A 14,587-nucleotide genomic window follows, 5' to 3' on the forward strand; every position below is an offset into this window, starting at 1 on the left:
CTCTGGCTGCTGTATCCAGAATAGACTGTAGAGAGCTGAGAGTGGAGGTGGGGGACCAGGGAGGAACCATCGTATTAACGTGTGTGAGAGATGGTGGTGGTGAGGACCTGAATGGGGTTCGGAGGGTTATTTTAAAGGCGAGTGGGCAGATCGGCTGTGGAGTTTGAGAGAAAGAAAGGAGTTTTGGCCTGAGCTGATGGAACGATGCTCTCGTGTACTGAAATGGGGAAAACAGCAGAGTGAGTAGGTTGGCAGGGAGGGCAGGACGTCAGAATCATGGTTTTGGGCATGCTAAGCCTGACATGACTGTTAGATATCCAGATGGAAACAAAACAAGACAATTGGATGGGTCTGGAGTTGGTGGTCTGGGCTGGAGATACAGAGCTGGGAGTCATCAGCTTTGTAGAAAGGGTGCGTCTGGCCTCTCTCTTGCCCACACAGGAAGAACCTACTCATTAATGCTCATTCTCAGCAACATGGTATTTGTAAACTTCAATTTTTTTGCTAATTTTGTAGGGAAGTAATTGTTTTAGGTTTGAATTTTTATTTTTGTGGATATAGAAGTTTAGCATTTTATATAATCAAATTTATGTCCTTTCTTTATGGACTCGCCTTCTTTGGATGTAATGCTTATTTGAAAGTTAGCCTTGAGATCTGTTTTTATTTATTTATTTTTTTTTTTAATTTTTTTTTTTTTTTCAACGTTTATTTATTTTTGGGCCAGAGAGAGACAGAGCATGAACGGGGGAGGGGCAGAGAGAGAGGGAGACACAGAATCGGAAACAGGCTCCAGGCTCCGAGCCATCAGCCCAGAGCCTGACGCGGGGCTCGAACTCACGGACCGCGAGATCGTGACCTGGCTGAAGTCGGACGCTTAACCGACTGCGCCACCCAGGCGCCCCGAGATCTGTTTTTAATACAATATATATTCAACTATAAATGTTAGGACATTGATTTTGGCGTTTGTACCTTAATTCATTCTTTTCTTGTTGAAACAGGCACACGGCTACGAAACGTTCCTGTTCTTTTTAATGATACAGAAACTAATCTGGCAGGAATGTATGGAAAAGTCCGAAAAGCTGCTAGTTCAATTGACCAGTTTAGGTAAGCAAGGACAGTAATGACGAATGATGGATCTTCAGCTATTTTTGTACCATTTTCTGGTGGTTTCAGTCACAGTAAGTCCCATCAGGCAGAGCTGATATTTAAAGTGACATTTCCCTACTTCCTCTCATGATAGTTCATTCAGTCTCATGAAATTGCTTTATGTGCTCTGCCAGTGCCTGTATTTTATTGAAGATTATTAACCCTGATCATCTCTCTTCTTGTAATAAACCTTATTAAAAACTCTTTTTAAATTCCATTGAGAAAACTTCTGTCTCATGTAAATGCATCCACTGGAATGCCTTATTTCATTTTATCGTGTGATGAGAATAAAAGATGCTACTATATGTGAATGAACAGTACGCATTTTAACGTATATTTATATATACTGCATAAGTAATATATCATTTATATGCATGTTATTACATATTAATAACTTCTTTATACTAGCATACATCCACCCTACAAAGAAAATGTTTTAACAGTTTATGTATGCCTTGTTAAAGTTCATGTTTCAATAACCCCCTAAAGTCTTTTGCCTCTTAGTGTTTATAATTAAACACAATTATAATGAGTTGTTACAAAATAGAGCGATCTTTTCTTACCTTTTTGTGTCAGAGCTATGGTGTTAAAAATCAGGAGGATGATTTGCTAAGGTTGCTGAGGCCACGGGCCAAAGATGCCATAGTTGTTATCTCCAGGCTGTTAAGCACATTTATTTCAGCTACTCATTTATTCAATGTACATAATAATTTTTAGAGAAACTATATGCGAGGCGTTATGCTGATGGTGGTGAAAGACACAGAAAGGCCTAGAAGAAGGGTGTATGTGCTTGTATATGTACCATCTTGATGGGGAAAAAGTGTTTCAAAGAGGCCTAACAAGGTCTAACGTCACGCTGCTCCCGCGTTTACTGTGGTTAAGTGTTTGCTTGAGTTTCTGTAGTTCTTTGCCTTTTAGACGCATGCGTCTGTGCAGAAGCTTCCAGATTAGCTCTTTGCAGGTATTAACCAACCAGACTCTTTCCCTGTTCACGTGTTGACACTTGGCTTATCTTTTGTAACTTCTTTGGTCTCTGAAAGAAAAATTATTTAGAGAGGGACCAACTTGCCTCCTGTAGTTGTAGCTGGAGATTTAAGGGAAACTATTGTGCTATATATTTAACAGTCAAGCCACAATCAATAAAGCAAATATTTGTTTACTATGATGTTTCTATGGTTATTCCAAGTAATCATTTAACAATCTACTATAAAATGGTTTTTCTGTTATGGTGGCCATATAAATAGTTTAAATGAGAGGAATCCTAAAAAGCCTCATTAGCTGTTACCACAGGAAGATGTGCTTTGAGTGTTAACTCTCTCCTCTCGTCCCCACCCTCCATTTGCACAGCATCCGCCTGGGAATTTTTCTCCGAAGATACCCCATAGCACGAGTTTTTGTAATTATATATATGGTAAGTAAACCTATTTGAAAACAGAATGCTGCACTTGATTTTTAATAAGTTTTTTCCAGCTGCTGATCATTTTGACCAAAAATCTAGCAATCAATTTTGAAAGAGAATAGAACTCATTTTTGGAAATTAAGATTTTTTTCTTCAGGTATGCAAGTATACTTACAGTTCATTACATCTAAAATACAAATTGCTCAAAGGCTTTTCCTACAATAAAATTAACTGTAGTGAAGTTTGATAGTTACCTCAATTTCTTTAAAAAATTTTTTTTTTATGTTTATTCATTTTTGAAAGACAGAGAGAGACAGAGCACAAGCAGGGGTGGGGCGGAGAGAGAGGGGGACATGGAATCTGAAGCAGGCTCCAGGCTCCACTCTGTCAGTACAGAACCAACGCCAGGCTTGAACTCAAGAACGGCGAGATCATGACCTGAGCAGAAGTCAGACGTTCAACCGACTGAGCCACCCAGGCGCCCCTTATAGTTACCTCCATTTCTAAGCCCCTCTGATGATAAAAATGCAATGCAAAACAATCGATTTCATTTTATGTAAAGTTTCTTTGATTGTTTTCATGTGTTTTGCTTTATTTTCTGAAAGGCTCGTAAGGTTGATTTCTTTCAGATTTCTTAGCTCTAACAAAATGGTCACCATAGTTTGGGATACTGTTTCATGTGTCTTGTGACCCTAAAAAGCCCTCTAACTGTTCTGAGTGAGGGCGGCTAAGAGTAATTAAGACAAGCAGTTTTCCTGAAAAAGGAAAAAAGCTTACTTAGTAAAGAAATTTCTCTGTGATCCACTAGAGGGAAGAGTTATTCCTTTAAATAAAAAGTTCTTAAGGAGCGGAACCTGGGTGGCTCAGTCAGTTAAGTGTCTGACTCGATTTCAGCTCAGCTCATGATCTCAGGGTCTTGAGGCTCAGGGTCAGGCTCTGTGCTGGTGGTGGAAACCACTTGAGATTCTCTCTGTGTCCCTCTGCCCCTCCTCCGCTGGTTCTCTCTGTGTCTCTGTCTCTAACTAACCAAAAAGGTTTTTAAGTGAGGGATGGAGCGAACAAGAGAAAAAAATTGATGGCATCACAGAGGCTTAGAACAGGCCTACACTGAGTCGATTCCTGGTGTCAGAGAGTGAAGAGCGCTGGCACTTCCGTCAGCACGAGGTGTGATGGCACACGACAGAATGGCGAGGCACGTAGCAAGGGAGCCTCACGTAACCTTAGTGCTGCCACGAGGGAACTAGTGGGAATTCATCACTGTAGGTCCCGTGCTAGACCCTAAATCAGTTCCTGAAGCTCAACACGTTATTCCTGCAGGAATGTCTTCCCACCTGCCCTTCACCAGATGATGGCTACACCCTTTTCAAAACACCAACCGTAACTCTGTTCCGGAAAGGCTTTCCAACCGGGAGCATTTGGGTGGCTCAGTTGGTAGAGTGTGAGACTTTTGATCTCAGGGATGTGAATTCAAGCCCCGCATTGGGCCGGAAGCCTACTTTAAAAAAATAAAGCCTTTCCAACCAACTTCATATATATCTTGCAATTTTCATTATGCCATCTACTCTGCGTTATAATCACCCGACTGGTTATTTATGTATACCTGTGCATATTACGAATGTGTTAAGGACATTGATAACTCTCAACTGAGAATTCTTCAGGCATCACAATTATTACTGTCCATTACATTTAGCTAGTTTAGTTGCTTGCACGTTTGTTTCTTCATCATCTACCCAGTAAACACGTACCAAGCGCCTGTGATGTTGCACACACGGTGCCAGCCCCGGGAATACGGACACAAATACGACATGCTTCCTGCCCTCAGTGCACTACACGTTAGGCCTTTGGTGCAGATTGATCTCTTGGCTAATCTAGAAACTTTTCTTTTTCTTTAGGCTTTGCTTCACCTCTGGGTCATGATCGTTCTGTTGACGTACACACCAGAAATGCACCATGACCAGCCGCATGGCAAATGAACTGAACCCAGTTGTTTTGGTGACTGGTCATCTGTTTTCAGACTTGGGATCTGCAGAAGGACCAGTGGCCTAAAATTGCGGAGAATGGGGTGCAAGTTCATCTCATCACTACAAGCTTTGAACTCGTTCACTTATTATACAAGTGCTCTGCTGCCTAAGTCCTCCCCCCATTTCTTTCAAATGGTAAGAGTTTCTGAAACCGACAGTAACATAACAAGCTCAGCTCTGCTTTCTCTGAAGTCCAAGATTCAGTGTGTGTGTGTGTGTGTGTGTGTGTGTGCGCGCGCGCGCACGCACGCACGCACACAGACGTGCTGGGCTCGTTCACTCCTGTACAGGCCAGCCTATGTTTTAGGTGACACGCATTATGGGTTATAATCAGGGAAACTAATTGTATTTACTGATACAAATAAAACATTTTCTTTTTGATAATTCAGTCTGCTTTCGTATTTTCATATATTTAGCTTTGCAAATATGGATTTGCTTCTTACATGTTAAAGGCCTGATTGGTCTGAGGCTTTGTATAGATACATAAAATTTGCTGTGCATTTTTCTTTTGTAAAATAATATTTTCTCACCCCCTATTAAATAGGACCTTTCTGAACAGGCTTTAGTGAGAAAAGCAGAAATGAGCAGTGACGTCACTGGTCACTGATTCTTGGTGCTTTTCCCCCTCTCCGGGATACCCCACTCCCTCCTGTCCCAGTGTGCCAGCTCCCTCGGGTTCTTGGGCACTCGGTCACCGTCCTCTTTTCCTTTCCTCTAGCCTGGACCTTGGGTCAGTCAGCTCAGGACATCCATAGCCCCTGCGTGTAGTGTTTAGGAATCAAATCTGTTTTTTCAACCTTTGCATTTTTAAAACACTCCACTGCAAAGACATTATGGAGTTATTCTTTGAAAAGAGACATTTTCTTTGCTTGAAGTTCAATATAATGTCTCTTTTGGCACTCCTTGAATTCTTATTTTGTCCCACATGCCTGAATTCTTATTTTGTCCCCTGGTTACTGGTGGTCTCTCTTCGCATGTGATTAATTCATGTAGATCTTGGGCAGGGGTACAGTTCTATCAGGAATGTTTCCGAAGCAGTCTGCTGGTGCTTAACCAAACACCTGAGCAGAGTTTCCGTTCTTAATGACATCTGTACTATGACTTTAATTGACCTATAAATTCTTCAAAATTAATACCCTAGCAGATGTATATGTTTCTTATTTTTCATCAGAAAATGAAGTTTTAAAGGTTATCTTATGTGTGTTTGAGCTTTTTCTCAAATTAGCATGAACGAAAAAGGCCGAAATGGCACATCATCTAAAGGTGGATATGAGACACTGGGGTGGAGACACATTATTAAACCTGTAGGTTTTATGTCATAGCTCTTACCCGGGTGTAATAGCTTGTCGGAGCGTGAGCTGTGAGGTCAGGTCTGAGCTCAACCAGAATAAAGTAAAGGTTTAATCTTGTTAATATCTTTTAAAGGTGGTTTTCCCTCTCTTCTAATTTGGAAATTTTTCTGGAAAATGATTAAAACCAGGTTACATACTTAAAATGGAAAACAGCACATGCTTCATCATCGTGTATTGCCAGACTTCCCGTCTCTGCGTGTCTTCCTGGCTTTTGTTGGGATGCCTTGACATCTTTTTTAAGGCTTTGTACATTCTTGGCTTTGGAAATAGTTTGACAAAGTGTTTCCAAGACTATTTTTCTGCGGTTACTTTTTAATTTGAGTTTCAGTTTCACCATCCTTAGCCACTAACAAACTAGGGAGTTCTAAACAGTGTTTCCTTTCATTTATGCTCAGATAGCATGAAACCTTGACTAAAAGGATTGCATGAGGGGCACCTGGATGGCTCAGTTAAGCATCTGACTTTGACTCATGTCATGGTCTTGCGATTCATAGGGTTAAGCCCCACATCGGGCTCTGTGCTGACAGCTCAGAGCCTAGAGCCTGCTTCGGATTCTGTGTGTGTGTCTCTCTCTGCCCCTCCCCTGCTCACACTCTGTCTCTCTCTCTCTCAAAATAAACATTAAAAAAGTAATAAAAAAATAATGATTGCATGAGAGTCGATCTTTTTCCTTCTCAATCCAGTGTATTCATTTAAAGACATTTTGTGTGCGTAATACATATATAGGGTATATTATTATATATACATTATATACATGCAAATATACATATATTATCAGAACGCTTGCATTGCTTTATATTTACAGCCATCAATTGGAAAATAAGATTGTTTTATTATTATAGGAATATTTCTCTTTCTCTAGACTTTGTGCTTACCAAAAGCTACCACTTCTGTTGAAGTTTATTCTGTAGAATAAAACCTTCAAAGGAAAGCAGGGGTTTTGTTAACACGTATTAAACAGCCTGGTCTGTGGAGGAGGGGGGAGGCTGCCAGGCTGGGCGGTCCAGCCTTAGTTTAAGAAGGCTTACATCCAACCCACCCTGTGGGGGCAAAAACCCAAACCACTCGAATTCGCCTCCTTGGGCTCCCGCTAGCTGTTGCAAGAGGCCAGCCGTGTTGGAAAAAGGCCCACATGGGCACCTTGGGAGGTGGAAGTAGAAGGAAAGAACTGGAAAAGCCGAAGAGCATAGTCAGGACCGATGGCCTAAGGCAGGCACTTCGGGCTGTGATTGGTCAGAAGAAAGAAATTACTGAGAAGAACGTCTTCGAGGTCATTCTGAACACGTTTGACTAGTATTCCCATTGACTCCTGAATGAGAAGAATACGGACTAAATGAACATCACACTTGTTTTTATTTATTTTTTAATTTTCTTTTTTAATGTTTTTATTTATTTTGAGAGAGGGAGACAGAGCATGAGCAGGGTAGGGGCAGAGAGAGAGAGAGGGAGACACAGAATTTGAAACAGGCTCCAGGCTCTGAGCTGTCAGCACAGAGCCCGACGTGGGGCTCGAACTCAACGAACCGCAAGATCATGACCCGAGCCGAAAGATGCTTAACAGACTGAGCCACCCGGGTGCCCTATGAACATCACACTTCTAATGGGTGACCTGCTTCCAGACACAGACACCCCAAAATAGGTAAGATTTTTTTCTTTTGTCAGAACATTGGAGGGTCAAGTGTGTTACGTGCAGAAGCCTTATTCACAGAAGGTTGTATTTTAAGCTATAATAAGGCTACAAAGTAATTCACATTTTGAGTGCCCGGTATTCTTGGTCCCTTCTAGGAACTGGGAGCCGGGTGGGGCTCACATTTAAGTGGGAAGGCAGGCTGTCAACACATTCTTCACGTGACACTTGGTGTTAAATGCTGGGAAGAACAACGTGAAGGTCCCACGAAGTGCGGGAGGGGCGGGGGCAATCCTCCGCAGAAGTGACCACTGGCTGGCACAGGGTCCGAGTACAGGGGTGGGTGGGCCTTACGCAAGGCCAAAGCCTCCAGAACGGGGAGTGTGCTTGGTGAGCCCCTGGAGGCCAGCGTGGCTGGAGCGGAATTCGGGAAGGGAGAGCCGCAGGGCCGGTGTGGCAGGGACCCGTAGTCCAAGGGAAGGACTTGGAATTTGAAATCCCTTTTTGTTTCTCCTTAGTAAGCGCCTCCGACCCTGAATCACCGATGTCTTTAACCAGGGAAAACGTTTAAAAATCTGTATTTTAGAAATCCACAGGCTACCATTGCTCTACATACAAATGATGAATAGTATAGATTTCATTTCGTTGAGGTGACGGCAGGCTGAACCCGAGGCAGGAAGTACATTTTCCTATGTAGTTACAAAGAATGCCAGATGGGGGCGCCAGGGTGGCTCAGTCGGGTAAGTGTCCCGCTTCGGCTCAGGTCAGGATCTTCCGGTTGGTGAGTTCGAGCCTCGCATCGGGCTCTGTGCTGACAGCTCAGAGCCTGGAGCCTGCTTCGGATTCTGTGCCTTCCCCTCTCTCTGCCCCTTCCCTGCTTGCTCTCTCTCAAGAATGAATAAACATTAAAAAAAAAAAAAAAAAGGAATACCAGATCGACGAATTTGTTCATTTCCCCCATAACTGTTCAACCTCCACATTCACAGTTAACTCTTCATGTTTGTTCAAGTCAAGAACAAACAAAACTGAAATGAAATCCAAGAGTACAGCTGCAGACAAACGTATCCCATGTTTGACTAACCAAGCGTAGCATGACTCACTGCGCGGTGTTACGGCTGTCCCGCTGTCAGACTCATAGACTCAAATGTCTTCGGACGTTTGTCATCCCCAGAGGGCAGAGACAGTACTTTTTTTATCCACTGTTGTATCCTCAGTGCCTAGACCCATGCCTGGCCCATAACTGGCCTTCTGTTGATGTTCGCTGAGTTTCATTCACTGTTAACCGGCAAAGCCCTAAGCTCTGGTCCTCCCTTCCAGTGCGCCTTAGACCTTCACTCAGCATCTCTCCTGTTCATGCAACGCATCTAGTTCCTAAAACCATAGCAAAGAAGAGAAACTAGCTGGCCAGGTACACTGACAATAGTGAGGACTCCGATAAGGCAACTCGCCAGGATTTCCCAAAAAGGGACAGGCCATAAGTATGTAAAATACAGAAACAGGGGGCGCCTGGGTGGCTCAGTTAAGCGTCCGACTTTGGCTCAGGTCATGATCGCATAGTGGGTGGGTTCGAGCCCAGCAATGGACTCTGTGCTGATAGCTGGGAGCCTGGAGCCGGCTTCGGATTCTGTGTCTCCCTCTCCCTCTCTGCCCCTCTCCACCTCGCACTCTGTCTCTCTCTTTCAAAACTAAGTAGACATTACAGAAGTTTTAATACAAAAATAAATAAATAATATATAGAAACAAAAGGTGACCCGAGGACACTGCTGACCCGAGGTGTACATAGTGAAGAGCTTTAATCATCAGAAGTTCAGTCGTGCTTCATGGATTTTCCCAAAAGATAGTGGAGAAGATTTCTGGAAGCAGAAAGAGGCTTAGGTTCAATTTCTGGAGGTTCTGCCAAGCGACACCCACATATAGTCAGGCTCTTTCCTCATATCATGTTTTCCTCTGTAGCTCACTGTACCACTCTCCTCTCGAGGAGTGCTCGTTAAGGTAAGTTTACCTAAAGTAGTAAGGTTTATGCATGCAAATTTTTCAGCTACTGGCAGTTTGCTTTAACTCACATACTCGGTATAAATCAATGGAATTCAAGAATTAACTCAAACCTTAAATGTAATTGCAGCTAGAACATGCTTCCTCACGGGCCGATATCGCCACCCACAGGGTAAGAATTGGTTCCTAGGAGGGCAGAAATATCTTACTGTTTTCGTATGTAAAGCCAGGTTTGCATCTAATGTGCACCAGGCGATCTGACGTTGAGATTTCATGGAGGGGAGTGGTGATAATGGAAGAGGCTGGGCAACACCGAGAGCCTGCACTCCAACAAGGGGAAATGATGCAGATCGCAGCCTTGCACGGTCTGGTCCTCACCACCTCCAAGCTTCAAGCCGCTCCGCACATCATATTCTGCACTCCGGTCTCTTGTACCGTTCCGGTCCGATCTTCCCCAGTGACTCACTTCCTCTTCCTGTGGGATGATTTTACTTCCTGTCCTGCTGACGTCTGCCTTAGCCTTACAGACTTCTTTGGCTGGTGGAATGTGAGTGGAGGAGGGATGTGCCATCCCAAGCAGGAATGTTGAGTATCGTCTTGTGGTTTGGGCCCTGCTTGTTCCTCCGCCATGAGCCCAGCATGTTCCAGACAGTGGCTGCTCCTGCAGCCTAGGTCCTATGGGGTGAAGGCATGGAGCAGAGTCAAACATGGAGTGTATCCAAGGTGGACATGTGGCTTAAATGAACAGTAAATCTTTGCTTCTGTGGGACCCTGAGACTTGGGAGGTTGCTTGTTAGTGCAACGTAACCCAGCGATAGCTAACTGAGTGTCCACCCATGCACCATGCCTCCTTTCAGCCTCCGGACCTCCCCTCTGCTTAGGACACTTCCCTTCTAACCTCCTGTCCCCTCCTGCTTGAGGATGGCATGTATCTCCTCCACTCACACTCCTCCAGCTTAAATGCCACTTTCTCTATGAAGGGCGAGCACCTCCCTTCCCTCCCTCCAAAAAAGAAAAGAAATACTAAGCTGGGTATCCATAGTGGGCAGGATAATGGCCCCCCAAAGATGTCCGTGTCCTAATCCCTGGAACCTGTGAACATTTTATAGCCAAAGGGACACTACAAATCACCGGTAAATTAAGGATCATGACACAAGGAGATTATCCTGAATTACCCAGTAATCCTACGTTGGCCCTTAAAAGATGGAAGAAGGCAGAAGAGTCAGAAGGAGATGTGAGGGCAGGAGTCAGAGTGGTTCAACTGGTGGCTTTGCAGATGGGGAAGGGGCCATGAGCCAAGGAATGCAAGCAGCCTCTCAAAGCTGGGAAAGGAAAGGAAACATTCTCCCCTAGAGTCTCCGCAGAAGAATGCAACCCTACCAAGTTCTTGATGTTAGCTCAGTGAGACCCACTGCAGACTTCTGACCTCCAGAACTATAGAAAGTAATTTAAATTGTTTGAAGCCACTAAGTTTGTGGTAATTTGCTACAGTGACAGTAGATGACCAATAGTGTCCTTCCCTGGTTATGAGCTCCCATAGCACATAGAAATCTCTACTCTTAATACTCATGCTGAATGGAGCTGCCTCACCACTTTCCATCACCCCAACCAGACTCCAAGCTTGCGACCCCATCTTGTCTCAGTTATATCTTCAGAGCCTGGAAGGGTGCATGGCACTTGAGTATTCAATACAGATTTCTGGAACGGATGCAATTTTAGAAACTAGGACTAAGGAGGAACAGTGATGTGTGACCTTGAAGAAATACTAACCAAAAATTGGATGCTACTACTTTCTGACTTGCTTAACTAGCTGTGGCAAAGTCACTAAACATCTCTGACCCTCCATCTCCTCATTTTTAAGAATGGGGAAACTAGAAAGACTCACAAAGAAGTTCCCCATAGGTAAAAAAAAGAAACAGCAGTTTCTAAGGTGAAAATGTATTCAAATATTAGTTTTTTATTTGGTGGCGTGTTTATTATTTTGTAAGATTTTTAAAAAATGTTTATTTATTTTAGAGAGAGAGAGCACAAGAGCAAGGGAGGGACAGATAGAGAGAGGGACAGAGGATCCAAAGTGGGCTCTGTGCTGACTGCAGAAAGCCCAAGCGGGGCTTGAACTCACAAACCATGAGATCATGACCTGAGCCTAAGTCGGGCACTGAATCGAGTGAGCCACCCAGGCGTCCCTTGTGGTATGTTTGTTTTGAAGTTGAAATGGACCAAGACAGTGGAGACCAATCCTGCTGACAATCAGTTGATCGTGTTCCCAGCAGAACATAAACAGTACCTAGAGCAAGACAATGACAAGGCCACTCTTGTGAGCACAAAAATTACTAAACACCCCCTCTTCCAACCAGCACTGCTCCTCTCTGAGCATCTGCTGCTCTATCACCGATATTAATTCAAACCCCGTTTTAGCTCTCCTTCTAGACAACTATCACTGTGATACTCAGTCACCAGATCGCGCCTGATCCATGATGGTATCCCCCCCAGAACTGCTCCAAATCTTTAATGCCCTCACCATCATTCAACACAAGCCTAAACCCTTAAGAAGTCCCTTTCATCTCCCCTGTGGAGGTGCTCCTGAGACACATTCTCCCTTGCTGCAGCAAGCTTAGCCTCAACTTTGGGTGTTTGTGTTTTATTTGTTTTGACCACAGATATGGTCTGGTCAATTGACTCTGATATAAGACCCTCCGTATTAAATTCTCTACTTCCGCACACAAGCAAACGAGTTCAGAGACCCATAAAGGTTCTCCCGCTAGTTACAAACATGACAGCAAATATATCTTTTGCTTGTTTGTTTTCGTATAGTCATGGGGTTAAACTATTTGGTAATGGAACATGTCAGCTTACCAAATCTGTCTGGTACCAAGTCTTCTATTTCCCATCTTGGCTAGAACCTTCCAGGAGCTTTTAGTCATTGGAGAAAACCTGCCATAGTTTTTCAAATAGCACTTAGTCCTGGGGCAAAGCCAGATATGTTCTGATGAGAGTTAATTGTTCTTTATCAGTGTGAGAGGAAGCAGGTGTGTGTTCCCTGCTGTCATCTGATTTATTTCTCCAAACTCTAGGAACAGACACTCCATCAGCCACCCAAGCAGGAAATTGCCTTTCTGCAGAAGGTAAACAAAGAGGGTTGGCGTTATTTTTAACTGTAAAATTGGACCTGAAAAACATTCAGATCACTTGGACTTCCCCCCCCCCGATTATTAGAATAATATTCTTTAATTGTGAAAAACACAGAAAAGTGTGAAGAAGAAAATATCATTCATCCATAGGCCCACCACTCCAAACGAATGAGCCTCCACATTTTGGCCTATTTCCTTCCAGTCTTTTCTTCCCCCCACTTGCGTATGTGCAGGAAGATCCAGAAGTGGAGACAGAGCAGGTATAGTTGAAGTCATAGTTTCAAATGACTCCATGCTCATTGAAAAAAAAAAATTCCAAGCAACAAGGTATATAGAACATTCTCGTGTCCTTTCAACACCTCCCCATCCAGACTCTTTGCAGTAGCAACCACAGTGAAATTTGGAAGAAATGGGATAATACACGTGGTGCTTTACTGCTCATAAAGAGCAAATAAATGTTTAGTGGTGGGTAGGTGGAGGTGTGGCACTTGTTAAGTAGATTCTCCTCACCCCCTTTGTGGCAGACAGACCCTAAGCTGACCCCCAGTGATTTCTCACCTCCTGGCATCTATGCCTTTGGGTAATTCCCTCCTCATGAGTGTAGCTGGGATCGACAACTTGCCTCTAACCAGTAGAATATGGCAAATGTGATGGGATGTCACCCTCTTGATTTGGTTACATTACATGGCAAAGGGGATAGGGTATCAGCCCTGTGATTACATTACATTGCATTACATTGCATTACATTACATTACATTACATTAGATCCTATCTTAGCGAACTGGATTCTCCTTGTTGACGATGAAATGAGTGGCATTTAGAGGAAGCCCATGTGTCAAGCCCACTGTGGGCAGCACCCAGGACTTGAGGGCAGCCTCCGGCCTCCAGCCAGCAAAAACCCAGGGCCCTCAGTCCTACAAGCACAAGGAAATGAATTCTGCTAACAAGGTGAATGATATTGGAAGTAAATTCTTCCTCCAGGCAAGCCTCCAGAGGAGACCACTGCCCCAGCCAACATCTTTTTTTTTTTTTTTTTTTGAGAGAGAGAGAGAGAGAGTACGAGTGAGTGAGGGGCAGAGAGGGGGGAGGGGAGAGAGAGAGAGAGAGAGAGAGAAGCAGGACTCAACCGAAGCAGGGCTCATGCTTACCCGAAGCGAGGCTTGAGCTCACCCGATGTGGGACTTGAACTCACAAACCATGAGATCATGACCTGAGCCGAAATCAGATGCGTAGCAACTGAGCCACCCAGGAGCCCTGGCCAACATCTTAATTGTAGCTTTGTAAGACCCAGAACAGAGCACCCAGCTAAACCGTGCCGAGACTCCTAACCCACAGAAATCGTGAGATAATAATGGTATGTATTGTTTTAAGCCCCGAGACTTGTGGTAATTTGTAATATGGTGAGAGAAAGCTGATACACTTTTCTAAGCACTTCATAGTGGTCGGGACTCCCTGGGTGTAAGCAGCAGATACCAGCTCAAACTGGTTTAAGCAAAAAGGAGATCTACAGGTTCACCTAACTTCACGTTTAAATCCAAGTATTCAGATACTGTATTTTTTTTTATTTTTTAAAATTTACATCCAAATTAGTTAGCATCTAGTGCAACAATGATTTCAGGAGTAGATTCTGTAATGCCCCTTCCCCATTTAGCCCATCCCCCCTCCCACCACCCCTCCCGTAACCCTCAGTTTGTCCTCCATATTTATGAGTCTCTTCTGTTTTGTCCCCCTTCCTGTTTTTATATTATTTTTGCTTCCCTTCCCTTATGTTCATCTGTTTTGTCTCTTAAAGTCCTCATATGATTTTTGTCTTTCTCTGACTAATTTCGCTTAGCATAATACCCTCCAGTTTGGTCCATGTAGTGGCAAATGGCCAGATTTCATTCTTTTTTTTTTTTTTTTTTTTTAACGTTTATTTA

The 14,587-nt window shown here is 43.6% G+C and overlaps 1 protein-coding gene across 1 annotated transcript in view; it reads left to right on the forward strand.

The window, feature by feature from the left end:
- GOLGA5 (golgin A5) overlaps positions 1 to 4,950 on the forward strand; it is a 34,537-nt gene extending 29,587 nt beyond the window's left edge. The window contains exons 11-13 of the mRNA XM_030319826.1: positions 999 to 1,104; positions 2,494 to 2,557; positions 4,438 to 4,950. Of these exons, the coding sequence (XP_030175686.1) occupies positions 999 to 1,104; positions 2,494 to 2,557; positions 4,438 to 4,518 (251 nt within the window). The 3' untranslated portion in view covers positions 4,519 to 4,950. The remainder of the gene's footprint in view (positions 1 to 998; positions 1,105 to 2,493; positions 2,558 to 4,437) is intronic.
- The last annotated feature ends 9,637 nt before the right edge of the window (positions 4,951 to 14,587 follow it).

This window comes from Lynx canadensis, chromosome B3, assembly GCF_007474595.2.
Source record: "Lynx canadensis isolate LIC74 chromosome B3, mLynCan4.pri.v2, whole genome shotgun sequence".
Taxonomy (NCBI): Eukaryota; Metazoa; Chordata; class Mammalia; order Carnivora; family Felidae; genus Lynx; species Lynx canadensis.